The sequence below is a fragment of the Macaca fascicularis genome, chromosome 15 (genome assembly GCF_037993035.2).
Source record: "Macaca fascicularis isolate 582-1 chromosome 15, T2T-MFA8v1.1".
In the NCBI taxonomy this organism is placed as follows: Eukaryota; Metazoa; Chordata; class Mammalia; order Primates; family Cercopithecidae; genus Macaca; species Macaca fascicularis.
The window spans coordinates 80,215,046-80,242,439 of record NC_088389.1 but is presented as its reverse complement, the minus strand read 5'-3'; the positions used below and the strand labels follow the sequence as shown (position 1 = coordinate 80,242,439).

Genomic DNA, 27,394 nt, shown 5'->3' with positions numbered 1-27,394 from the left:
ATTTGGTCTAATTTAAGTATAATCAGCAACTTCATGTGTTACTCCTCCCAAGGGTACTGGAACAACAGACAAAGGACTACACCAGTGTTTCCCAACTTTTTAACACAAAGGAGCCCTTTATTATTTTTTTTCCTATGGGCCTTGTGTTTTGGAAGTTTCCGTCTACTCAAAACACTGCATGTATTAAGTAATAATTTGTTTTCCCATTTTATAGCTAAAAAACCTGAGTTTGCAATTAAAAAATAAATACAGTAAAGGTCAAGATTCAGCTTGTTTGTGTAATGAGATGATTGGTGTTTTGGTGACCTTATGTCGTTTTACTGCAGGTAAATATATTTCCATTAGGCTTTTGGAAATAGTAAACATAGCTCATGGAGCACCGTTAGCACCTTTGTGAATTACTGGGGATTCTGTTTTCTCGTATTGGAAATCTTAGTTGTAAACCAAAAAAAACAAAAAACAAAAAACCAAGTGTGTAAAAGAGGAAATTTTGGTACCCATAACAAACCATGAGAGAGGTATGTATGCCTGCCTGTGTGGCAGGGGGAGGGGTAGGAGGTATGGACCACAGGTGGTGTTGGGGCTTAGCACCTTCCCATTCACTTGCTATATGTGCTTCTAAGTCAGAGATCACAGATGAAACCATCTCTTCATCCCTGTGCATAAGTGTAACTCTAGAGGTAGTGATCTTGATTAGAATATTCAAACTTGTTATTACAGCTCACTATTGCCATGTAAATACTGCATAGTATGCCTTTTCATGGTTAATGGGCATCCTACTATAATTTATAGTCAAAAAATCTCAAGGTGGAATTTTGGTTTTGTTATTAAGCAGCTATGTGACCTTGGGGAAGTTACCTTCTCTGAACCTCAGTGTTATAATCTGATTGGTGTTTTGGTGACCTTATGAAGTTTTATTGCAGGTATTAGAGCTACCTCTTTGAAACTGCTTGTATTTATTTGCTCAGATGTTATTGAGACATTTATTTGCTCAGATGTTGTTGGGACATTGTTATATGACATTGTCTTTCAGAAAACTCACAAGTAATGTGTATTATTTCAGTACTTTAATTATGGTGCTCCTGAGCTGGTTTTTGATTTATTCATTTATTACACAAATACGTATTGTCTACTATAAAGAACACATTATTGCATACATTTTCTAAAAGATTCAGTAGATTCTCTGACTCTTACAACTGCTCATGTGTTCCTATTTTCTGGGAAGCTCAAATCCAGATGTGACCTCCCCCACCACATCTAGCAACTGTACAGGACGGCATAGTGTGCATTATGTGTAGTTCTCTCACTTCTAGATTTATCTTTCTTACCTTTGCCTTTCTTTTTGCTCCATTCACTCATTTGTTTTTTTAAATTTATTGTTATATATATGCTATAAATCTTTTCATTATTTAATGAAAGGTTAAGCATAAGCAAATTAATGAATAGCTAAATCTTTTGAGGATGAGGTTAGAAATGTGCTCCCTCCCCTATATATTAAAATAGTAAATAAAGGATAATCTATGTAAATCATACTGTTACCCATAAAGTTCTATCTGAATGAAGTAAATATAAATAAGAGCAGCTATGATCAGACTTGCACAGTTTAGTTTTCCATATTTGTCTTTCCCAGTGCTGAAAATAGAAGGCTTTAAAAGTTTCTTACCTCATGGTGTTGGATCAAGAAAAGCTTGACATCACTGGCTCAGTATTTGATGCTAGATTGAGGTCCTTATGGGAAACCATTTGAAATGAAGCCAGTGTGAACCCATCCTAAGAATGTCAGTCTGAGGCATGATATCTGCTTATGGATTATATTTATTTATGTTCTCCAAATTATTAGCATGGTGATCTTTCTTTCTCCTGTGGCTACTAATGAAGGCATTTTATTATACATATTTCAGTGTCTAGAGAATTTCAGTCTTGCATACTGCCTGTTCTCTTGCTATCAGCTCTGTAAAGTGAAGGAAGAAACCCCTACTGCAGGCCTGATGCCTAAAATCTGCACAACATGCTAAGTCTCTGAGCCAACTTGGATTGGATGCTATGATCCTAGTTTGTTTGTTTGTTTTTGGCAGTGGGAGGGGGTTGGGTCGGTGGGCAGTTCTCTCCCTCCCTTTAGTAAATCTGAAAGAAGAATAAAGAAAAATCAGCAGTGTTAAGTGTATTTGCTCAACTCAAAAATAAGACAAGGGGCTGCATATCTTTGTACACATATATGTACCTAAGAGAGGGTACAAAAAACATACATTTCAGATATGAAAGCAGAACTTGATAACCCACTAGTGGTGTCTAAACAATGAAAACACTATTAATTTGGTAAGTTTCGGGGTGCTATTTTGCCTTTCTTTAAATTTTTCTTGGTAACAAAATCCGAGAAAAATTTTGTTACCTGAGATTAAAATATTGCAAAATAAGCAGCACCGTGCAATGATTTTGGGTGAGGATGAGGTCAGACCACTGCATTCAGCTGACACCTCCTAGCAGAGTACTAATAAACTGTATTAGATCAAAATATTCAGTTTTCCACTGTTTGCAAAAAAATTTCATGCAGTTGCCAAAGTTATGAGTGGTCATTATCTCACTTAAATGTTTTGTCCAGAATGGGGTGGGTCTGGGAACTCAGTGACCTAAACGTTGCCTTTCATGACACTTCTCTAATAATTAACATAGGTGCACTTGGGAAATAGTCTCTGAAAAATAATAGCCCTTTACAGCAATTCTTGTTCATGCATCAGGACAGAGGTTTAGGTAGTCTCTTGCTGTCATTTATGGTATGTCTGTTTCTTTGTGTGCACAGTTAAAAACACATGTACATATACATACCTACACACATGCCTGCACACATTTTTGCAGACTCGTATGTCAATGGCTGCAGTCTAAGGTCGCCTATCTGCAAACTACATTGGAGCTATTAGCAAACCATTATGTGTTTCATTGATTCAGTAGCATTTATTGTGCATCTCAAATGTCTGATACTGGGCTGAGCAGCAGAAATATCAAGATTAGTAAAACACAGGTTCTCAGGTAGCCCAGGATGTTGTGTAGAGATAGACATGTTAATAGAGTAAACTCAATATAAGTTATATAACCATTTGAATTGGGTATACCTGAAAAAAAACACAAAATAATAGTAGCTTAGACACATAAAAAATTTATTCTCTCACAAAAAAAGATGTAATCAGTCCAAGTGTGGTTCAGGAAACAGGATCTTTCTCTCTTTCTGCTCTGCCATTCTGAGTACAAGGCTTCCATTCTCAAGATTGTCTCATTTCCAAGATGGCTGCTGGAGCCAGCAGGAAGGTAGGAAGGCAGAGGGTGGAAAAGGCATTCCCCAGCTAAGTCAGCTTCTTTTAAGTAGCCTTCCCAGAAGCCTCACACAACACTTCCACTTTTATTTCAGTAATTATGATTTGGTCTCATGACGAATGAGAAATGTATTCTTTTAACTGCATATAATGCTAACCAAGATAAAATTGGGCTCCAGTACAAGAAAAATAAGAGAAGATGAATATTGGATGACAACCAGAAACCTCTGCCACATGGAGGTATGAAGAAACGACTATGGAAACATACAGCAATAAGGCAGTTACCTCTGGAATCTGGACAGGCTTTCTTGAGGAGACACCTAGTTTGGGATTTGAAGGATGAATAGGAGTTTGCCAAATAAAGACTAGGGAAAGAGTATCCTAGACAAAAAATAATAGCACGTGCCCAGAGGGCCAATTAAGCCCATTTTTGTATTTCTATTTATTTTTCTCTCTGTTATTAATAGTAGGTCTTAAAGTAACAACTAATTTTAATTAATCTAACAGTTATTCAAAATCAACAGATTAAGATATGTCAAGTATGATTATCCTGATATCTCTGCAAACAATTTTCCACTTGGACCAAAGTAAGAACATTTTATCTGATATCAAGTATTCCACATTTTTAAAATAATTGAGTTAGAAGATTTTGGCAGATTGAAGAGGAATCGATAACAGAGAAAAGGAAGAAAAAAAACAATTGTGTCAGGGAGATGTTTGTCTTTTAAATTCTGAAGCTAAACAAAGCCCATTTAAAACTGACTTGGTTCATATCCTGGGGTCCATAAACCCACACTAAGAGTGCTAAGTCAGGCGTCTAGCCAAGTTAGTCTTAAAGTATGTCACCTCCTATTTAGCTATTTCTAATATTACTGTTACTTTGGATCTGTGAAGCTGAATTGCTCGTTACTGAAAATGGTTTTGGAACCATAAGAAATCTTTAGACTTAGGGAGAGATTTTCATGATTATCTCCTTTGGCTCCATTAGAGGTATCAGAGTCCATTAAAAATTTTCCAGAGAAACTTAAATCCTTTGAGAAACCTGAAATTCCTATAGTTTAAGGAGTAAATCCAGTTAGATTTGGGATGCCTGAGAGTGGAAATTCCTGTGCCCACTGCCCGTGCTGTCCTTCCACTTAGCCAAGGATCTTGTCAGATTAAGTCCTCTTTAATCCCAGCAACCACAACAACAGTAGAGTCAATAATGCTTTGAATGTTGCCTAAATTAAAACTGCCATGCTTTCTCAAAGAATTTGGTCCCTCTAAGGCAATTAGGTTATCAGTTTTCTGACTTTTTGTTTTGTTTTGTTTTGTTTTGTTTTTTTGGCCAACTTTGGTTTTTGCTTCCTCTCCAATTAGCTAGTATCCAGCCATTTCTAAAGGACACGGTGAACCTCATGTGACACCTCTCTTCCGTTGTTAACTCTGACTTCACATCTCAGCTCAAAAAAGTCTCTTCCTAAGGGAAATCTTCTCTTGCCTCCCTAACCAAATGGAGTTATCCACATTTTATGCTCTCAGAGTGCCATGTGTCTGTGTTTTATAGCTTTTATCATGATTGTCATTTTACACTTTTTGCGTGTGACGATTTGAGCACTATCTCCGTCTGCCACTAGACTGTACAGTCTCATGAGAGTGGACCCATAGATGCTGAAATTCACCATTGAATGTTGCTGCTAGCACAGTGCCTGGCCCATAGCAGGTCCTCAATAAATGCTGCCTAAACAGTTAAATGAATTCTTTTATAAAGTACTTCTGTAATCCCATTTCACACTGTACTAAGAACATAAGAGTGAATACAGAAGTGATCAGCTCATGGGCGGGCCCATCTACAGATATGAATTTTGAAAATAATTTTACTGCAGTTACGTAGAAATACACCAAAGAACTCTTAAGCCAGCACATGCTTGGCACTGCAGGGATGAAATTCGGTTGCTTTCTGAAGTGGCCTCACTGCAGCCTCTGAATAGATTGAAGTGAACTGCTCCTCAGTTATGGTAAACTCACAGGGATAGAGCCCATCTGCCTTTGTCCCTGACTTTAGAACTCAGCATCATGTTTTCCTGACATCTTTGCACTTAAAAAAATGTACAGTTATCGAAGGAGTTGTTGCTTTTCATCTATTTTTAAAAGATGTTCATTTGCTATTAATGAAAAAATACACATTACCACATTTAAAAAATAGAGTACATATATAACACAATGTTAAATAATTATGTTTTTAAACCTTTGCCTAAACATGTGTTTGCAATTATTAATAAAAGGAATAAAAAAGAAAAGCCTCAAGGCTCTGGTCATATTAACAACCAGATTTTTGAAAGGCAAGACGAACTGTGGGGACTTTATGAAGAGAAGCCATAAGTCCCTTTAGTTGTCACTACCATTATCATTTTATTTTGTCAAACAGAGTAATTGAAATAGTTTGGGAATGGAATAAATCTTTCTATATTTGATCTAACTAGAACTATAAGCCATACAACCTGGCATAGTTTGGATTTGAATTTCTAAAACTCAGATATTGGAAAGTAAAGAGGAAAGACACAAATGGCATTGCCCACATACCTTATAAAAGCCCGTGATGTTGTTAAGCCTGATTTGGACCAGGCGTAATTGTTTCACTAGAAGTCTTTAGAACTTGACTGCTTCTTAGCTAAGTGACCTTGGGTAAGATTCATGGCCTCAACTATAGAATGGAGATATCTTACTTGCATGGCTCTTTTGAGAATAAATGAGATATTTGTGCTGTGCCTGGTACAGGACAGGATAAGGCAAATGACAGGGTCTTAGTGGTGTTCATCCCTGCTGCCCGTCATGCAACCCTCCTCTTCCTCACGCACACACACACTAAGTTCGTATCTGTTTGCTGACTGTCTTCTCTTTTTTAAGCTGGAGTGCTAGCTAGAAAAGGAAGTATTTTCATTATCACTCAGCAAATATTTTTTGAGGGCCTACAGTTGACTAAGCACTGTTCTCATTGCTTGGAATACATTAATTAACCCAAGATACAAATCACCCACCCTTATGCAGCTTACATTCTAAGGAACCATGTGGAACATGGAGATCATTTATAAAATGTTTCCCGCTACCATTACCTCTTGGTTGTAGTTTTTGTCATTTGGGTGAATCGTAATTCTTAACATAGAAGTTATTCTTGAATTAGGCCCTAAAACATCAATAATTCAGGATCTTCTTGTTTCTCTTACTTTCTTCCCATCATTCCCTACCCTGCTCCCTATTCTCTCTCATTCTCTTTCTTTTACCCTTCTTTCTATTTGTATATCTGAACTTTGAAAACATCTTTACCCATGCTACCTTTTTTTCTTTCCTAGCTTGATTCAAATTCCGGTTGAATTCAGTCCCCTTCATGGGAAGTATGTTTTAGGCCCCTCAGGGATGAAGGGAGGGTTGTTTTGTGGTGATTGGCCTCATAGTGGATTCTGCCATCGGTAGCTGCTTGGTTGAATTACACATCTCTCTTTCTTGTTAGATCGTGGGCTGCGATCACCAGCTGGGAAGCACCGTCAAGGAAGATAACTGTGGGGTCTGCAACGGAGATGGGTCCACCTGCCGGCTGGTCCGAGGGCAGTATAAATCCCAGCTCTCCGCAACCAAATGTAAGATACACAGAGATGGGTGACCTTTGGACTTGTTCATTTATCCTCCCCTGGCTTAGGTCTGGCCCCACTAAACAGCCAGGGAACAACATATCCACCAAAATGATGATGAACCTGAAAATGTAGAAGGCCTCATGCTCTGGCATGTGAATTAGCTTAGGTGGACAAGTCAGGTTACCAGCTGCAGTTCCAAAGAGGAAACCTGTCCTTCTGAGGCACATCAGGAGTGAGCCAGACATGGGGCTACAAATACTCTCTGTGCAAACATGAGCTTTGCTGTCCAACATGAGGACAGACTGTATCCCAGCTCCTGCATGATGTGTAGTGTGCTATGCCTGGTAGAAGATAGCAGGGAGAGTGGGAAGATAACACAAATTCACTCCTGTCACTGTGAAGTCACATGGCCTTCATTTACAAGGTGGCCTTTGGTCAGTACTAAAACAAGTTCTTTCAGAATTAATGTAGGGCAGTGATTACGTGAAGTTTTGGTTTTTGGGTTTTTGGGTTTTGTGTGTGTGTGTGTTTTGTTTTTTTTTTGTTTTTTTGTTTTTTTGGTTTTTTTGAGACGAGGTCTCTCATGCTGTCACCCAGGCTAGAGTGCAATGGGGCGATCGCAGCTCACTGCAACCTTCGCTTCCCGCATTCAAGCGATTCTCCTGCCTCAACCTTGCAAGTAGCTGGGATTACAGGCACATGCCAACACACCCGGCTAATTTTTGTATTTTTAGTACAGACAGGGTTTCATCATGTTGGCCAGGCTGGTCTTGAACTCCTGACCTCAAGCGATCCACCCGTCTCAGCCTCCCAAAGTGAGAGATTGCAGGCACAAGCCACTGCACCCAGGCTATATGAAGTTTTTTATTGACGTTTGTGTCCTGATACCTCAATACTAGCAAAAAATAAAAATAAAAAAAGTATGCTTATTATACATGTACTTGCTGAGAACTTCACACAATCATCCTCTGTAATTGTTATAACAACCTCATGAGCAAAGTACTATTAATCCCCATGTTATGGATGAGATAACTGAAGCTTAGCCAGATTATGGGACTTGCACAGAGTCACACAGTTGTAATGGAGCCAAGATTGGAGCTCAGAGTCTGATTCCAGAGCCTAAGCACTTACTTGTTCCTCTGCACTGGTCACAGCCCTGCCGATAGTCTCTGTGGTGGGACATTTGCAAAGCAGATAGATGGATCAAGGGAAGGTGCCCCAGATGTCTACCCAGTCAGGTCCTGCTAGGATAGATGGTACAAGTTCTCATGGTACCTAAGCCAAAAACGGAGTCATTAATCTGAGACATTTTATGATACACAGTCCTCTGTGACAAGCACTGTTCTAGGCACTGCAGCAGATACAGATAGAAATAAGACAGCCCTTGTATTAAGGACATGCATTTTTAGAATTATTTTGGCATTGCTTGGCATATTGTCTCCAGATTTCGCTACTATGCAGAATCCTTCAATAGATCCCTGATTGAGTATTTCTTTCCACATGTCTCTCTGGCTTGGGAAATGAGAATGAATATCTTCACTGAATGTGTTTTGTTATCTTGTTGACTAGCTGGAGGAAAACACTTGACATACGGGGAGTTTGTTGCTTTAAATGGACTTACAGGTCAAGGAAGAAAGGCAGAGGCAGTTATTCTGGTATGCAGTGGAGAAATATTCTCAGAAGTCCTGAAAAGGCAGCTTGCCAAAGGATTAGCCTCGAGGTAAAAAGAGGGGGCAGAAAGAAAGAACGGGGACTTCTACACACATGAAAAATTGGAGATACCAGTTTAGGGAACTCTGTACATTCTAACTCTGTTGGAAGCAGTGGAAAATGTAATTCTGCAAAAATAAATAAAATAAAATAGATTTAAAAGATTCTGGCATATAGAATAAAGAATGAGATAACTTAGACATTGATATAATACATTTAGGCAAGATTTTTCTTTGGTCATGTCTGTTGGTAGCTTCTTCTATAAGATGAAAAATTTCTAAAGTTAGAAGATGGAAACCAGAAATGGATAGAGGCATAATTCTCTTGTGAATCATGGTTGGATATTAGGAAAGAGTTATATTTAAAAGATCACTCTTAAGAACTCTTCAAGGAATGCTAGAAGAATTAAAATCTCTCTAATTATTTCTGTCTCGTATCTGAATCAGTTTTCATTATCTAGGAATCTAGGAATTACTGTTAGGTACAAAAGGGAATGTCATGCATGTGTGCAGTAATGGCTGTATAGTGTCCTGGGAGCATGTTTTTAATGGTAAAGATGCTTCTTTATTCTCATGCCCATACCTTCTTGTTCTCATAGAGGAGCTAGACTACTATACTCAGATAGACATTCCTCTTACCATACTGTTAGGGAAGGATGGGTAACCTCTGGGGCCTGAATCACAAAACAAAGATGGAGAAGCTCCGAGGGAACAAACTGAAGCAAATTGAGAGCCCTATATAATCTCCAAGTCTACAAATAAATACCTCAATGAAAAGTGCCCTATTCAAGACCAACAGTGGGTGAATTATATAATACACAACCTGATGATTATACATAACGGCAAAATGCAATTGATTCGTTTACCTTAGCACTGATGATGCCTCATGACAAAATGATTGATATCAATAAAGTCCAGTGTATGCATGCATCTCACCACAATCTATAGCAGATGCTGAACAAACTGCCTCACTTATGTTTTCTCCACCCTAGAAGAATCTTCCATCTTATATTTACGGACTGTGAGGCGACCCACTGGCAGGGAATATGAGGCTGCTCTGCAGGGCCCCGTGGAGCGGCCAGGTGAGCAGTTCTCCATGCCTGGAGGAGTCCTGCCAGATCACTCCCCTGCCTTCTGCCAAAAGGCACCGTCAGCTCGCCACATGCTTTCTTCAAACTTCTGGCACTCAGATTCCCCACATTGAACTCATTTTCTTTCTGAACTTATATCCAAGTTTCTTTTTTTTCCCCGTATGTTATCAAGCCTCAGAGGAACAAAGCAAAAACAGGAGAGTGGAGAAAGACCATGGTAGAAAGTGCCAGAAGGATAAAGAGAAGTAGGAAAAGTTTATCAAATGGCTGCCATTTGCTGGTGAATTTTTTAAAATCATCTTTTTATTAAAAGACATTACAATTGCCTAATACAAATACAGACAATGGAAATAGAGCAAGATCAAAGTACTCTTTCTCCTTTCTTAAAGGAAAAGACTGCCCACTGGTAGCACTCAGCCGTTTCATTTTTCCTAGTTGCTTCCCAACTCCCCCAGCCCACAAAAATAGTCAAATATAGCTAACATTACCTTGCTTTTGATTCTTGAAATTTAAAGGCTCATTTCTCACAAGATGTATTGACTTATACTATATTATATATTTTCCAAGTATACTCAGAATATTTTTAGGGCTAGAGCCAGCCTATTTGCTATCAATTTGATACTTCCAGCTTTGCGGAGCTCTCATCTGTATCTGTATGTTTTGAAATCACCTGGAGATCCTAAAGCTCTCTCTCTCTACCTTCCTTGCATGGTGAGGTCACTTAACTAATTTATATCAAGATAAAATTAAGCTTAAGCTTTTAATACTTAAAAATGTCCTCTCAGACTGTGGCTTATGCTGATGTATGATGGCTATGGGTAAACATATTCTTGGACTATCATTCCACCTCAAAGATTTTGAGGTAAAGTACGCTTATAATAAAACACAGGCCTCTATGCTATAAAGTACAAAATACATATGGATTTTTTTAAAGAAAGCACAAAACATTAAAGAAATTTCCACTTGCCCCTGGATGTTTCAGGCTATCCTCACAAGCCACGCAAGGATATATTCATTCAACAGCACATATTTAATGGGCACCTGCTATGTGCTGAGGAACTGTTCTAGGTGCTGGAAACACAGCACAGAACGAAACAGACAAAATCCATTTATCTTCATAGGAGCCATGGAAAAAACAAACCAGAGCAGGAGAACAGGAAATGGGTATAGGCTGCCAACCACGGGTGATGCAGGGGAGCTGCAGTTTTCAGTAAGTTAATAAAGAAAGGGCTCACTGATAACATGGCATTTGAACAAGGATCTAAGGGAAGTGAAAAGAGGTCACCATGCAAAAGTCAGGGAGAAGAAAATTCTAGGATATATTCGGGATATATTTCAGGAAGAACAAAGAAGCCAGTGTGACTAAAATGAGATGAGTTTCAAAAAGGCTAGAGAAAATGATGTGAGGCAGGGGGAAGAATGGCACAGATATTGTGGGGTTTTGTAAGTCTGAATGAAATGGGAAGTCGTTGGAGGATTTTGAACAGAGGAATGACTTGATCAGATTTCTGCTATACTGAGAGTAGACTGTAGTTGGAAAGACATTACACTAAGCCAGGCCACAGATGACAGTGACTTGGACTGTACCAGTAGCTGTGGCAATGATGAGAAGTGATCCAATTCTAGATACACTGCAACTGTAATTATTTATTTATTTATTCATTTATTTCCTTCCCTCCTTCCCTCCCTCCTTCCCTCCTTTCTTTCTTTCCTTTCTTTCCTTTCTTTTCTCTCTCTCTCTTCCTTTCTTCCTTCCTTCCTTTCTTTCTTTCTTTCTTTCTTTCTTTCTTTCTTTCCTTCTTTTCTTTGAAACAGGGTCTCACTCTGTCTCTGAGGCTTCAGTGCAGTGGCACAATCACAGTTCAGCTCATTGCAGCCTTGACCTCCTGGACTCAGGTGATCCTCCCACTTCAGCCTCCCCGAGTAGCTGGGATTACAGGTGCACACCACCACACCTGGCTAATTTTTGTATTTTTAGTAGAGATGGGGTTTTGCCATGTTGGCCAGGCTGGTCTCAAACTCATGGCCTCAAGTGATCTGCCCACCTTAACCTCCCAAAGTGTTGGGATTGCAGGTGTGAGCCACGGCACCTGGCCAGCATTTTATATTTTAGCCATTCTTATCAGTGAGTAGTGGTATCTCATACTTGTTTTTATTTGCCTATTCCTAATGGCTAATAATGTTAACATCTTTTCATGTTGCATTAGCTTGCAATTGATGCTGTAACTAATTACCACAGACTAAGTGATTTAAAGCAACACAAATTTATTATTTGATGGTTCTGGGGGCGTCAGAAAACTGAAATAGGTTTCAGTGGGCTTAAAACAAGGTATTTGCAGAACTCAGCTCTAGAAGCATTGAGGGAGAATATCTTTTTCTTCAATTTTGATTTTCCTGTTCCTGGAGCCTATACACGTTCTTTGGCATCTTCAAAGCCAGTAGCGTAGCATCTTCAGATCTCTCTCTGACTCAAGCTTCCTCTTCTGCCTGCCTCTTGTATATTAAAGAATGTTTGTGATTACATTGAGTCCACTCAGATCATCCAGGATAATCGCTTAATTTTAAGGTCAGCTGATTAGCAATCTTAATTCCATTAGCAATCTTAATTTCCCCTGCCCACATAATATCACAAATTCACAGATTTAAGGACTTATTTAGCAGAGGAGAGGGATGCATTAGTCTACTTACCACAGTGTGCTTTGTTCATCTTTTGCATAGTGTCATTTCAAGTCTTTTGCTCATTTTTTAAAAATGTGTTGCTTGACTTTCTCTTGTTGAGTTTTGGGAGTTCTTTACATATTTTCTAGGTGCAAGTCCTTTGTGGGATATTTGAATTGGAAATATTTTCTCCATCCTAGCTTTTTTCTTCAAAATTGCTTAATGTTATCTTTCACAGAGCAAAAGCTTTTCATTTAGATGAAGACCAGGCTATCATTTTTTTCTTTCATGGCTCATACTTTTAATGTCATGTCTAAGAACTTCTTGCCTAAGACCAGGACGCAAAGATTTTCTCTTATGTTTTCTTGCAGAAATACATTTCACCTTTAGATCAGTGACCTATTTTCAGTTATTTTTAGTATAAGGTATAAGTTTGACAGGTAGGTTGAATTTTTTTTCATATAGATGCCCAATTCTTCCAGTACCATTTGTTGAAAAGACAACCTTTTCTCTTTTGAATTGCCTTTAAACCTTGTCAAAAATCTATTGCCATTTCTGTGTGGGTCTGTTTCTGGACTGTATTCTGATATGTGTCTGTCCCTTCATCAGTACTCCATTTTTTTTTTATTACTGTGGCTTTAAGGTAAATCTTAAAATGAGGTAGTGTGATTTCTCCAACTTTATTCTTGTTTTCAAATTCATTTTGGCTATTCTATTCTGAGTCTTTGCCTTTCCATATAAATTTTACTATCTGCTTGTCCATATCTACAAAAACTCTTGCTGGGATTTTGTTGTGTTAATTCTACAGATTGATTTGGAGGGGGTAGGAATTGGCATCTTTACCATGTTAAGTCACTCAATCTGTAAGGTATGAGAATTTTATGTCTCTGTTTATTTAGGTCTTGTTTTATCTCTTTGATTAGCCTTTATTAGCTTTCAGCATGAAGATCACGTATACTTTAGTTAGATTTACACCTGCTGTATTTTTTTGTAACTATTGCAAATGGCATTATATTCTCTTTTTTAAAATTAGAGGTGGGGTTTCACTATGTTGCCCAGACTGAAGTGCAGTGGCTATTCACAGATGTAATGACAGCACACTACAGACCCACATTCAGATCAAGTGATCTACCTGCCTCAGCCTCCCAAGTAGCTGGGACTACAGGAGTTACTGCACTTGGCTTGGCATTGTATTCTTTGTTTCCATTTCCAATTATATATTGCTAGTTCATAGAAACATGATTGATTCTTGTGTGTTAGCCATGTATTATGTAAACTTGATAAACTCACTCAATACCTCTGAGTTTTTTGGTAGATAACTGGGATTTTCTCAATAAACAATCATGTTGTTTACAAATAAGAGTGGTTTTGCCTCTTTTCAATTTGTAAGCCGCTCTTTTTTTTTTTTTTTTTTTTGGTAGTCTTATTGTACTGGCTACGCATGCAATACAATAGTGAATAGGAATGATGACGATGGAGATCCTTATCTTATTCCCAATCTTAAGAGGAAAGCATTCAGTTTCTCACCATTGAGTATGATGTTAGCTGTAGGTTTTTATAAATGCCCTTTATCAGGTTGAGGAAGTTCCCTTCCTTTCCTGGTTTGCTGGGAGTTATTATCATGAAGGGATGATGAATTTTATTAAATTCTCTTTTACCTCAACTGACAAAATCGTGGTTTTTCTTTAGACTGTTATTGTGATGAATTATATTAATTGATTTTCAAATAACCAACTTTGCATTTCTGGGATAAACTGTACTTGGTCATACTGTATTATTCTTTATATAGATTTCTGGTTTGATTCGGCAGTATTTTGCTGAGGCTTTTTATCTGTGTTCATGAGAGATACTGGTCTGTCGTATTCTTTTATGTATTTGTTTGGTGTTAGTATTAGCACAAAATGACCTCAAATGATGAGTTGAGAAGTAATCTCTTGTCTTCTTTTTTCTGGAAGAGACTGTATAGAATTGATGTTATTTCTTCTTTAAGTGGTTGGTACCATGCCCCAGTGAAATTTTCTGGATCTGGAGATTTATTTTTCAGTATGTGACCTTATGAACATATGGAACACCATTATAGTAACTATTTTAATGTCCATTCTGTGTTTGGATTGATTGATTTTTCACTTTAATATGTGCTGTATTTTTTTTGTTTCTTTGCATGCCTCGTATTTTTTGACTGGATGCCAGACATTACAAATTTTACTTTTTTGGGTACTAGATATTTTTGTATTTCTATAAATATCCTTGAGCTGTGTTCTGGGAGCAGTTAAGTTACTGAAATCAGTTTGAACCTTTGGGGTCTTAAAATGTGGTAGACAGGACCAAAGCCATGTTTGGTCTAGAGCTAATTGTACCCTTTTACTGAGGCAGGACCTTTCTGAGTATACTACTCAATGTTCCATGACTTACAAAGTTTGTCACTTTGGCTGATGGGATAAGATACTATTCTCAGCCCTGTATGAGCACCATGTACTCTTCTCTATAATTCTTTTGTGTAGTTCTTACCCCAGGCCAGGTAATTTCCTCACACTTATGTATTGATTGCTATGCTGCTGGCTACTTTAAGGAAACCCTCTTGGGTCTCCAGAGTTGGCTTTCTGTATAGCTCTCTCCTTTCTGTTACTTTGTCCCAGAAATTCTAACCGTTTTGGTTTTCTTGGACTCTTGGCTTTGTCTCCTCAATTCAGGGAATCTACTGAGCTCTACCAGCCTTCCTACTTCCAAAGCCGTAGCCTGGGAACTCTATCAAGGCAGTGAGCTGAGGCAATGTTGGGCCTTATCTGATTTGTTCCCTGAGTGTACAGAATTGCTGCCCTTGTTTGCCTGATGTTCACTAACTTAAAAACCATGGTTTCATCTGACTTTTTAATTGTTTTAGGCAGAATATTAAATCTGGTTCCTGTTAGTTCATCTTTGTCAGAAGCAGAAGTCTTGGTGCTGGGCTCTCAATTCCACTCTGCAGTTACGCAGAGCTAGCCAGCTTTTGACTCCTTCTGTGGCAATGTAGTTAAGCACCTCTAGTTCTGATTCCTCATCTCCCCTCAACCTCCACAGCCATTTGATTCCTAGAGGTTGAACGTGTTTCAATATTGTCTTAGAACTTTCTCCCAAGCAGCTGACACTCATTTTGTGAATCTGATACTGGCTGTTTTGATGTTATCACCTCTGCAGGCAAAGGTGTCTATGTCAGGATTATTGCCTGAGTGAGAATATAAGATACTACTGATTATGAGATGTGTTCTGATTTCATATATGTTAAGGCATGAAAAGTTGTCCCTCTTGGAATCAATGAAATAGGGTATTTTGACAATAGAACTTTTTAACTGATTAGATATAGAGATGAAGTATAGGATGCCTCCAAGGTTTCTGGCCTAGGCAAATGGAAGGATGAAGTTCTCCAGATGGGAATGAGGAGGGCATCTTGTTTGGCCTGTCTAGTATATATCTTCTATTGTGCAATTACAGATAAACCAGGGAGAAAATTGAAAGCCTCAGATGCTCAACTTCTTATTTTGTTGGATGTATTTTAAGTAATAAAACTGTCATGAAGATGTAAAATATACCATTTAAATCTCCTCAACATTGGCAAACTATTTTTATATGTGGTCAATTGTATTTTAAAATGGCTCTTTCATTTTTAAAAATAAAATAAAATTTAGTATCAGCTCCATAGGCATAGAGGGACGACTCTTTAAAAACATGAACTTATCAATGGATCTAAAAATAAGATAAACTCAGATATCAGAATAGGAAATTCTGTCTTTTCAAAATATTATCCTCATCACCTTCCTCTGATACAGCTGTGAATCACACAGAGCATCCACATATGACAAGATTTTAAAACGGATATAAAATGTTCTATATAGAAAGTTGTGTGATATACATATAGATAGATAATTTTTAAAGAATTCTCTTACATACAAACCTTGGGAACAATTTTCTTGAGAAAAGACATTTGCAACCCATATCTATGAAATGACAGAATGTATGATTCCCATGGAAAGTTTGTCCGTTGAATGGAGAAAGGAGTTATCTGGTATCTGGAGCAGATCATTTAGAATTGTTGATTAATAAGCTAGAAATATGTCCTGAAGACTGGCATCATGGTTCAGTCAACAAAGCCAGAATAGATTAGGGCAGATGCACTCAATCCTAGAACAGTGCGCCTTTGTAGGAAAGGGCACCCAGAGGAATGTGCAGCACGGTGGGAGAGGATGTGGCCCCTGCCTCGCCAGCTATACTAATGGCATTCATCACCAAGGAGGCAGGTGTTGCAATCAGATTGCTCTCACATCCTGAGAAATCTTTAACACCACTCTGTGCACAACATTCTAATAGATGCCAAGTAGAAGCATCTTCCAATCCATCCCAAATCATTGAGGATTTATCAGCAAGTGAGACAATTATTAATACATAAACAACTCAAAAGTGGCTTTTTATGAATATGCAGAAAATGAAATTTTTAATTATTTTTCCTATTTTGTTTTTTGTTAAAGTAAGAGTACTGTTACTTAACGTATGTTCTAAGATATATCAGCTGACTTTAACAGATGACACACATAAGAAAAAGTTTTTATGGATAAACATCTTAGGGATACAATGGGTTAAATAGACTGAAATGGGTTTCTTTGGTGCAGGGCTCCTAAAAAATGAATGAATGTGCTTTGGGAATTTCATCTGTGGGGTGTAGTATTTTGTATTTCCCCCATGTTTTATCTTAGATCCCTTTTTCAGGACCATCTTGTGGGACTAGTGCTTTGTTTATCTTCTTTGTCACTGAAACCCTAGTTCCTAGCATGCAGCCTGACACTAAAAGACCCTCAAAAAATATTTATGGAACAAAGTAATGAATTTGCAGATCGTTTAATGACTTGCCAGGGGTCCATCAGCCCTTTTCAGAATAATATATAAGAGAAGGCTGTGGCTCTTCCTAGTTCTGTGCCATGTGCTGCCAACTGCTACAGTTTGTACCAGCCTGAGTTGCCTCATTTCTCTGACTAGGTGAGTGCAAGGGGCATCAGAAAATACTCTTTCACCTGGTCTACTTTCTCCATATACCCTCTTCCTCAACAACTTTCTAGGAGGTTCTTCTCTTTTTGGGGAGCATGCAAATATTACCACACCCTGTCTTCTTTAGGGAACATACAGATACTACAGCATCAGCCAAAAGCTAGGGTATTAATGTTCCATTGTATGGAATGCGAGTCACTTCCCAGCAGAGCAAGAGGGAGGCTGCATGAGCTGTGTGGGGGTCAGAAGACTGCTGCTGAGCATGGCAGGACCAAACAGAAAGCTTTCCTTTTACTTGCACTTTATTTGACCTGTGGGTAAACAAAGACTTTCTATTTCTAGAAAGTGCCATTGTTTTAACTGCTTTGAGTTTCTTTTGCAAACTTAAAAAGTCATGTCTTTATGCAAGGCATTTAAAGCTCTGTAGGCCCAGTCTTGGCCGGGCATGGTGGCTCGCTCCAGTAATCCCAGCACTTTGGGAGGCCGAGGTGGGTGGATCATGAGGTCGGGAGTTCAAGACCAGCCTGGCCAAGATGGTGAAACCGCGTCTCTACTAAAAAATACAAAAATTAGCCGGGTGCGGTGGCAGGAGTCTGTAATCCCAGCTACTTGAGGCTGAGGCAGGAGAATCACTTGAACCCAGGGGGCAGAGGTTGCAGTGAGTCAAGATCGCACTCCAGCCTGGATAACAAAGTGAGACTCCATCTCAAAAAACAAACAAACAAAAAAAGCTCTGTAGGCCTAGTCCTAACATTTTGTTGTTGTTGTTCCTTTTCTATGTTCCCCTTACACTTTTTTTCTGTTGTTGTTCTTATATATCACAAACTCTTAGCTCTCTGAAATTCAACAACATATGCCATTAAAAATAGCTATAAGATTTTAGCATGAGTGGAATATTCAACTTTGTAGAGAACTTGATAATATAACCTCTCCGAGAAAGGAATTGGGAGAATATGATTCTTCTTTCTCATTCAACAAGTAATGTGCTAGGGGCCTTGGAGAGTTGAAACACAATAAAAAATAGTTTTTCAGTCCCTGTCCTTTAAGAGATTTGGAGTAGAGGGAGGAAAATAATGTTTACAGAATACTTACTGTGTTCCAGGCTATACATCCATATATCTAGATTCATGTCTATATTTATATCTAGTCACAACAATAGTATAAGGCAAGTTTTGTTTTCCCTGTTTTACAAATGAGCAAACTGAAGATCAGAGAAGTCAGGTAACTTCTGAGATTCACTAATTTAAACTAAATTCTCCTAAAGATAGGATGATAATATTAAGAGAAATATTGAGTAAGAATTGGGATTCTCTTATTTAACCTAAATCCTTCCAATGATAGGATAATTATGTACACTAGTAAAAAAATATGTCTGAACAGGCCAGGTGCAGTGGCTTACCTGTGCAATCCCAGCACTTTGGGAGGCCAAGGCAGGTGGATCTCATGAGTTCAGGAGTTCAAGAAAAGCCTAGGCAACATGGCAAAACCACATCTCTACAAAATTACAAAAATTATCTAGGCATAGTGGTGTGCACCTGTAGTCCCAGCTACTTGGGATGATAAAGTAGGAGGATCTCTTGAGCCCGGCAAGCTGAGGCTGCAGTGAGCTGTGATCACGCCACTGCACTCCAGTCTGGGTGACAAAGCGAGATCCTATCTCCAAATAGTAATAATAATAAGGGCCTGGCGTGGTGGCTCACGCCTGTAATCCCAGCACTTTGGGAGGCTGAGGTGGGCAGATCATGAGGTCAGGAGTTCGAGACCAGCCTGGCCAACATGGTGAAACCCCATCTCTACTAAAAATACAAAAATTAGCCGGGTGTGATGGTAGGTACCTGTAATTCTAGATACTTGGGAGGCTGAGGCAGAAGAATTGCTTGAACCCAGGAAGCAGAAGTTGCATTGAGCCAAGATGGTACCACTGCACTCCAGCCTGAGCAACAGAGCGGGACACCTCAAAAAAAAAAGAAAAAAAAAAAAAATATATATATATATATATATAAAAGATAAGTAGTATGAACAAAGAATCACACAGGGCTTCTGAATATGCTGGTAAATATTTTTAAACCTACCTTTCTCTTGTCTTCTGAAGTGCCTTCCTATCCATTTGATCTCGGACTATGCATTATACTTCCCAGAAATTTCATTTCTTCATCAGAAAATCCTCTATGCCAATGTCAGAAGTTTTGGGTGAGGGAGTAAATAGTATAATTTAGGTGAAATTGAAACTCTGCAGCACCATAAAATATAAGATACTGTCATTACAAATGGAGTTCTGAATAAGAATACCTATGATATATTTGAGATGCATATTAGCTCTAATTTTTAAAAATGTCTGCTTCTAATGAATTTAAGCTCAATTTATAAATAGAGTGAAAAGAAATCCATTATAAAGTGATCTGTGGTTCAGTCGATTTCTAAAAAAATATTTTTAAATAGAGTGTGTGTAGAGAAATGTTAAGAAATATTTATGGGGTACTCACTACATATAGTTTTAGGGGTAGATGTTGTGAAGGATATTTAAGAACTAGAAGGCATGATTTGTGCCCCTGGGGTGTTCAGAGCATACAAATATATCTTCCCTTTCTCTTATCTGTTCTGCTCATCCAGGATACTCTGCTGGGGAGAAGTCCAGATTTTGATGTAATAAATTCATCCTTTGAACATTAGAATTTATTTTTATGTTTTAATTCAGCACAAGTGTTTTTGATCATATAAGACCAGATTTTAAAATCAAAAATGAAAACTTGCAAACTAATTTTTCAGTATTTCAAAATTCCTATTTTTTAAAAGGCCACATCCTCCAGGAGTTAACTAGTGACTAGCATCTTTGGCATATTTTATTTTGAGAAAAGTGAAAATGTTGATTTCTAAATAATGGCCTTCACATTTCAAACACTTTAAAAAACTGTAGTTTTTAAGGCATGTAAGTCAGTGCCTTTATTTAGAAGGCCATCAATAATTTTGTGTCAAGTGACGTGCTTTAAGATTTTGCTTTGTCTCTCTCTAGCGGATGACGCTGTGGTTGCGATTCCTTATGGAAGCAGACATGTTCGCCTTGTCTTAAAAGGTCCTGATCACTTGTGTAAGTAACTCTGTTGTTTTCCTTTGGGAATTGGGAATTGTAGTCATTATTATTTATTTTGTGTTCCCAGAAAAGATTAAAACACAAGAATACACATCTTTCTACTCTATCATAATATGATATTTTGAGGGCTTCTGTTTATCTTTTAGCTGCCTGATGAGATGGCAGAAAGCCCTGTGGTAATTATCTTTAACCACAGTCATCCTGAAAAATACAAAATAGATGCTCCCAATGGGTTGTTGATGGGTTAAGCGCATGTTTATGCTCTTGTGAGTATTATATCTCATTCCCTCTCTTCTTCCTTTCCAATCTCAATCTTTTTTTTGCCTTCCCTCTCCTTTTTTCAGCTTTCTTCTAACCCCCTTCTCTCTTCTTCATTCATTCTCTTTTTCTACCTACTTTCATGTTTCATTACTTCATCAATCCAGAGGAATATAGAAACACCAAACAACCTTAACACTGTAGCATTTAAAGAAAACCATCATGGTGTAATTAAGCATCCCATGTATTAAAGAAAAATTCAGGGCCCTCATATCTTAAAGAAAGCTACTGGGATTCAGGATTAAATGGTAATCATAACCCCAAAGATCAAATGGCAGCATGGCCCCTCCAGGATTTGTGCAAAAATTGATCTTCAATCATGCCGAGGCAGCAGTACAGAGCCACCTATTTCTTATTATTTAGTGTTGTTTAGATACAGAGCTGTAAATTACGAGAAGAAAATTATAGGCTATAAACAAGGAAGAGGATGGGAGGGGATATGATAGCATTTTCTGTAAAATTCAATTTCACTGAAAGGCTTCACTTCAGTTGGTTCCTTGAGCATTTCTGATCTCCTCCACTGTGATTGTTCCTGGGTTTCCACAAAGCCATCTATCATCTGTCCTTTCGCCCCTCCCACACAAATGTCTGTGAAACCAATTTAGATAGCAAGCATTATTTTTTAGTGATTGGATTATGAATGAAATCATGCTAAAAAGGCAAACAAGAGGAAGACAAATTGAAGCCCATAAAAGTCAAGATCGCCTACAGTACTCTTTCTAAAAATAAAAATAAATACATTTCGTGGAAGAGGTGGGATTTGAAAGGCCATGTGAAGTAAAAGAATATGTAAGGTACAGTTCAGGCAAAACCAAAAAATGCTGATAAGTCACCTTCTATGGATTCAAGTTTGTTTCTAATCCTGAACAACCCTGTAAAATATGGCGTTCACATGTGAAAAGATAATGTACGTGTGTGTATTATTACCATTCAGATGATTCATTTTTCCCCATTTGAGAATTGGAGAGGGCTAACTTCTAATGTAACAACTCCACTCAAAAGCAGTACTTTTGTGAGCAGTAACAGATACTGGAATAAAATATTCAGGCCAATATCATCACCAAGTGGGGGACTGACTCTTCATTGCAGAAGAAAGAACCCATAGGAATAGATTTAAGAGGGAATTTTTTTTTTTTTTTTTTTTTTTTTTTGAGATGGAGTCTCGCTCTGTCGCCCAGGCTGGAGTGCAGTGGCCGGATCTCAGCTCACTGCAAGCTCCGCCTCCCAGGTTCACACCATTCTCCTGCCTCAGCCTCCCGCGTAGCTGGGACTACAGGTGCCCACCACCTCGCCCGGCTAGTTTTTTGTATTTTTTAGTAGAGACGGGGTTTCACCATGTTAGCCAGGATGGTCTCGATCTCCTGACCTCGTGATCCGCCCATCTCAGCCTCCCAAAGTGCTAGGATTACAGGCTTGAGCCACCGTGCCCGGCCGTGGAAATTTATTTTTATAAATGTACTAGTCTCCTAGATTTCCTAATTATGTGATCACAAAGAAGCTGAAGAATTGGCCTTGTTTGATTTAATTATCCTAAAGATTTGATGAAAAGCAAACTGGAATCTGCTTTTCTCTCCCAACAAACATACTATTGGTAGCATATGTATAACTAAATCATTTTTCCTTATGTGTTCTTTTTTTATATTTGAAATATAATTCAGCAAAATGAATGTGGGAGTAAAGGATACCCTGCTTCTCTTGTAGCTCTTTTGCCCTTCATTCCCAGAAGCTGGCATAGTGCGAAATCAACCTTAAATATTTTGGACCAAACCAGAATAAGATGAGGCAATCTAGTCTGCCCCCTTGGCTCATCTTTAATTAGATGTACCTTGAGAAGGACAGCTGTAAGCCTCTTGATAAAATGGAATCAGAAGCTCAGATCAGGCCTACAACTGCAAGATTTTTCTAAAACTAAATTAATTGATGTCCTAGAAATATTTCTACAAGTGCCTGTGAGGCAGTTTGAGAAACGAAGGCTAGAGGAAGGAGATTTAGTGCAGTTGCTTTCCCCTATGACAACTGTGATTTCCTCCCTCCAATATTCCCTTGATGTGCCCTATATTCTTCAGTGGGATCCCCTCTGTTCTGAGGAAAGGGAGTGAAGTCTTGTCTACTCTAGAAGAAGGGCTCCACAGACTTCATCTGAGAGTCCCTGGGCATTTAACTGAAGACCAAGATTTTCCAGCTGTTGATATTCCTTGCAGTAGAGAACTACAAGTAGACCACCTCTACAATAATGTAATACAAGTATCTAGGTACTTGAGTGCCCCCAGAGACCTTAAAATTGTTTTAACCCAGAGCCCCACCCAAGCACTCCCATTTTTCTGCTGAAGAATCTTTGCCAAAACCAAACGTTCTTGTCAAGTTTTGGAAACCATTAGCCTTAGTCCATCCATCTTTCTTCATGCAACACAACAGACAGTTGTTCTAAATCACCCCTCAGTGACATGAGAACTTAGTCTTCTCTGGATCACACATCATAATTACCATCATCCCCAGCGTGCTCTGATTTTCTACAACAAAACATGCTTCATAGGCTTTGTCATTGGCCAAATCTGGATTTGAATGCTCCAGAAATAAAGGGGCTTTTTTTCTATCTTAAGAACTTATGAAATATCTTATATTTGCATAAAACTAAGCTAAGTATCAAAATGAATTTTAAAAAGAGAATACTGAAAATGGTAGCTCCTGTTCTTATGTGACTATTGTTTCTTCATTTTGAGCAATAGCATCAGTGCAGTAAGTAACCAGAAAGTATAAATAAACACAGGTTAATGCACTAATATAAAGTCATACAGGTACTGAGGCAACTCAGAGATACACCCTGGATCTTGTAGAGCAAAAAGAAAACTGGAGGGTATCCTAGGCTGAGGGCCATCAAGATTGAAGTCAAAAAGAGACGTATGAGAATTGGTTTACTCAAAAGAATAGGGTTGCAGTAAAGTAGGGTGCCCAAATAATGTCATCTGGAGTGTCAAAGATTTTTTTGACAGGAACCCTTGAATGCCTGGCTAATGACTTTTAAAATAATTTCAATTGCAGCATAAATTCCTATGTGACTCATCAGTGCCTATATATTTTGTTGATATCACAGTTTCAATTTGTCGGTCATATAAAGAATGATGTGTCTCCCTTACCTAGCTCTAAACATTGTTGCATGAAATGTGCTTGCCTGTGGTTGCCCTAGGAACATCTTTCTCTCATCTTTATGTGTTTGATTATGTAGATCTGGAAACCAAAACCCTCCAGGGGGCTAAAGGTGAAAACAGTCTCAGCTCCACAGGAACTTTTCTTGTGGACAATTCTAGTGTGGACTTCCAGAAATTTCCAGACAAAGAGATACTGAGAATGGCTGGACCACTCACAGCAGATTTCATTGTCAAGGTGAGCCCAATTTAGATACCTCCTTTTCAAGCCACATCCAAACTGATGTTACTTATAATTTCCTGAGCAGAGAGAGACTTTAGGTTCTGACATATGTTTGGAAAGCCTGTTTGTCACCCAGGAAATGTTTAATCTGAGGGTGTTGAGCTAGCTTCATCCTGGACTTTATGAGAACATATGGTATTTTAAGATCATAGGAAATCTTTATTATATAATTAATATAATCTTTATAATTAATAAAATAACCCCACATAAGAAGCCGGTGTATCATAAGTTGGTGGCTATAGATTGTTTTTAAAATAGTTTGGATACAGTCATTGACTTATATAGGCTATCCTCAGTAAAAGAGAAAAACAAACCGATTATCCACAGACTTGGTCAACTCATCATGCTTCCAATGGCAAGTTCTGTTTTCTTTTGCACTGGCAAGAAAACTAAGTTGTTTCCTTCTATCAGAGCTTCCCTACTCTTCAAGGTAATATAAAACACATTGCTGGAAGCTACATGCACATTCTGCTGGAAAAATGTACACACTAGAAGAACATTTGGGAATCACAATAAAATAAAACATATTTTTTCCTTCAGTAGGTCAGGAGGACCTGAAGGATTTCAGCTGTAAAGCTGTAAAACTTGTAATGTGTCCAGGACTCCATAAATTTTTCATCATGGGACCTGGAGCCAGAGGACATTTGATTTAAGCTAAAGCTTGATGACCCCATGGCAGCTGGAAGTAAGAATGCGTATAGAAAAATACAATAGGCAGTAAGGTTGGAGGGAGAAAGGTTCCAGAATACTGTCCTCCGTCTCCATCTGCATGGTAGTTCTCTTTAATCCAGTCCAGACGCCAGCCACATGAACGTGAGCAAGAAGCTACAAGCCATCAGAGGTAGCTCACAATAGAAATGATGCTGTAGGTAGTTAAATGATTTCCGTTAAGCAAGAAAATCCAGTAAAGAAGTGAAAGATGTCTTTATTCTTTGAAGCCCTTGGAGTACCATTAAATAGACCATGTATACTATAGTAATTTCCCTAGTGGCCTTGTGAGAGTTAATACACATACTGAAATTATGTAACTGGATTCAAGCAATATTACTTACATTGGAACAGCTCACAGCATTGTCAAATGTGTTACATCTATCCAGTTGCCTTCTGCACCTCACCACTTGGATAACCCATAGGCACAACAAGCCCAACATGCCTAAGTTTAACTTGAGCCCCAGATACCTGCTTTAACATCTTTATTTTTTTAATCTTACAAATTAAGACACTGTCTACCCAGGCAAGTGAGAAACCTTTGATTCACCCTGATTTTCCCTTCTATGTGCCGTCGGTCAGGCTTCAGCCAAACTGTCTCTCAGCATTGTTTTTTCTCCTCCATCCTTGCTGCCACTGTGTTAGCACAGGCCTTTACTTTTTGTCATCTGAGCTAGTACCATGGACCCTGAGCTAATTTCCCAGCCTCTGATTTCATTGCCTATGTTACCTTCAGAGTGCATTTCCTAAAACCCCTTCCCTAATTCTTCATAACCCTTCACCTTCACTCATTGCCTCTAGGTTAGAAGACAAATCCGTAGCACTGCATCTGTTACTCTCGTTTAGCTGGATTGTGCCTACCTTTCCAACCTCACCTTGGACTTTTCCCCTTCTGTTTCAGCCCTGAATGATGGGCAGGTCCCCCAGCACCTTACACTCTTATAACCCATTACCTTTGCAGGATGCTGTGCCCTCTACCTGGAATGCTCTTATCGTGTCTTCTTCCATTCTCTTCACTACCTCTTACTTCTTCTTCAAGATCTCCTCCTTCTAGGAGTATTCTTTGACTCTACCCCAAATTTCTGCCTGTATCTCCCCACCTCTGTGTTCCTTGAGGGAAGAAACTGAATTGTATTTGTCTTCATATCTCCATGAGAAGAACCCAATAAGCACTAACAAGTGCTGGATGAATAAAGAATTTTTGCCACACAACAATTGTTTAAATAGAGCAGATGCTGACATCTCTGTTATACCCACAAGGAAACTTAGCTTCAGGAAATTTGAGTGACTTGCCTGAGTTCACACTGATGGGAAGCCAGCACTGAAAATCACATCTCTTTACTTCTGGTCCAGAACGCTTTCAATAGTTTGTGTTGCTTCTAAGAGTATATATCTTTTACTTCAGTGTTTCATTAGAAAACACTGGGAATCAAATAAATGTAAAGTTATTCTAAGATAGATTATGTCATTCTTAAATTAATTTACTTAAACTTTAAAATGAGCCAGATAATTGAAGTATATAGAGAAAAAAAGAAGAAAATGATCTTTTTTTCTAGTACTTCATAATGAAACAATTTTCTCTTCCCTAATTTTCGTCAGAGAAATAGCTGAAAATAAGATATTACTATTGATTATTATTTTTCATGATTTAAGTATTACAATTATATATATATCATATGAATTAAGCTTTCAGTAGCATTCAAAGTATAGTCTCTTTTGCATTATGTATATAACACACGTATATAGTTGATTAATCAAATCCTCTTTATAGATTTAAATGGCCATTTACTCAAGTCTCAAACCAATCTCACCTTGATAAGCATCATTAGAAACACTGAAATCCATCTTCACAATAAGCAAAATAGCATCATCCTTGAGATGAGATCATTACCCTGGCGATCTGATGGTATGAAGTCAGGTGATTCAGAAAGTGGAATAAACCAAACATAGAGCAGAAAGCCATCAGTGTGGTGCTTACACAGAGGCCATGTGTATCTGGTTCTTCACAGAGAGCTGTCCAATGGCTATGTGAAGATTTTTTTTTTTAAAGGCATGGAAGGATTTTATTTTTGAGATGTGGACATGTCTCTTAAAACAGTCTAGTTGAAACAAGTTCTCTTTTATTTTTTATTAATTAATTTTTAATTGACAAAAACTATATATTCATCATATACAACATGTTTTCAAATATGTATACTTTGTGGAACAGCTGAACTGAGCTAATTAATATATGTATTACTTCACATATTTATCAATTTTTTTATTATACTTTAAGTTCTAGGGTACATGTGCACAATGTGCAGGTTTGTTACATATATATACATGTGCCATGTTGGTGTGCTGCACCCATTAACTCATCATTTACATTAGGTATATCTCCTAATGCTATCCCTCCCTGCTCCCCCAACCCCATGACAGGCCCCAGTGTGTGATGTTCCCCTTCCTGTGTCCAAGTGATCTCATTGTTCAA

At 38.2% G+C, this 27,394-nt stretch overlaps 1 protein-coding gene across 5 annotated transcripts in view; it reads left to right on the top strand.

Moving 5' to 3' along the window:
- The window catches only part of ADAMTSL1 (ADAMTS like 1), a 979,893-nt gene that overhangs the window by 704,477 nt on the left and 248,022 nt on the right, over nt 1-27,394 (top strand). For all 5 annotated transcript variants that reach the window (XM_045373291.3, XM_005581665.5, XM_074017425.1 and 2 more), the window contains 3 exons: nt 6,793-6,919; nt 20,395-20,469; nt 24,014-24,171. In XM_045373291.3, coding sequence (XP_045229226.2) covers nt 6,793-6,919; nt 20,395-20,469; nt 24,014-24,171 — 360 coding nt within the window. The remainder of the gene's footprint in view (nt 1-6,792; nt 6,920-20,394; nt 20,470-24,013; nt 24,172-27,394) is intronic.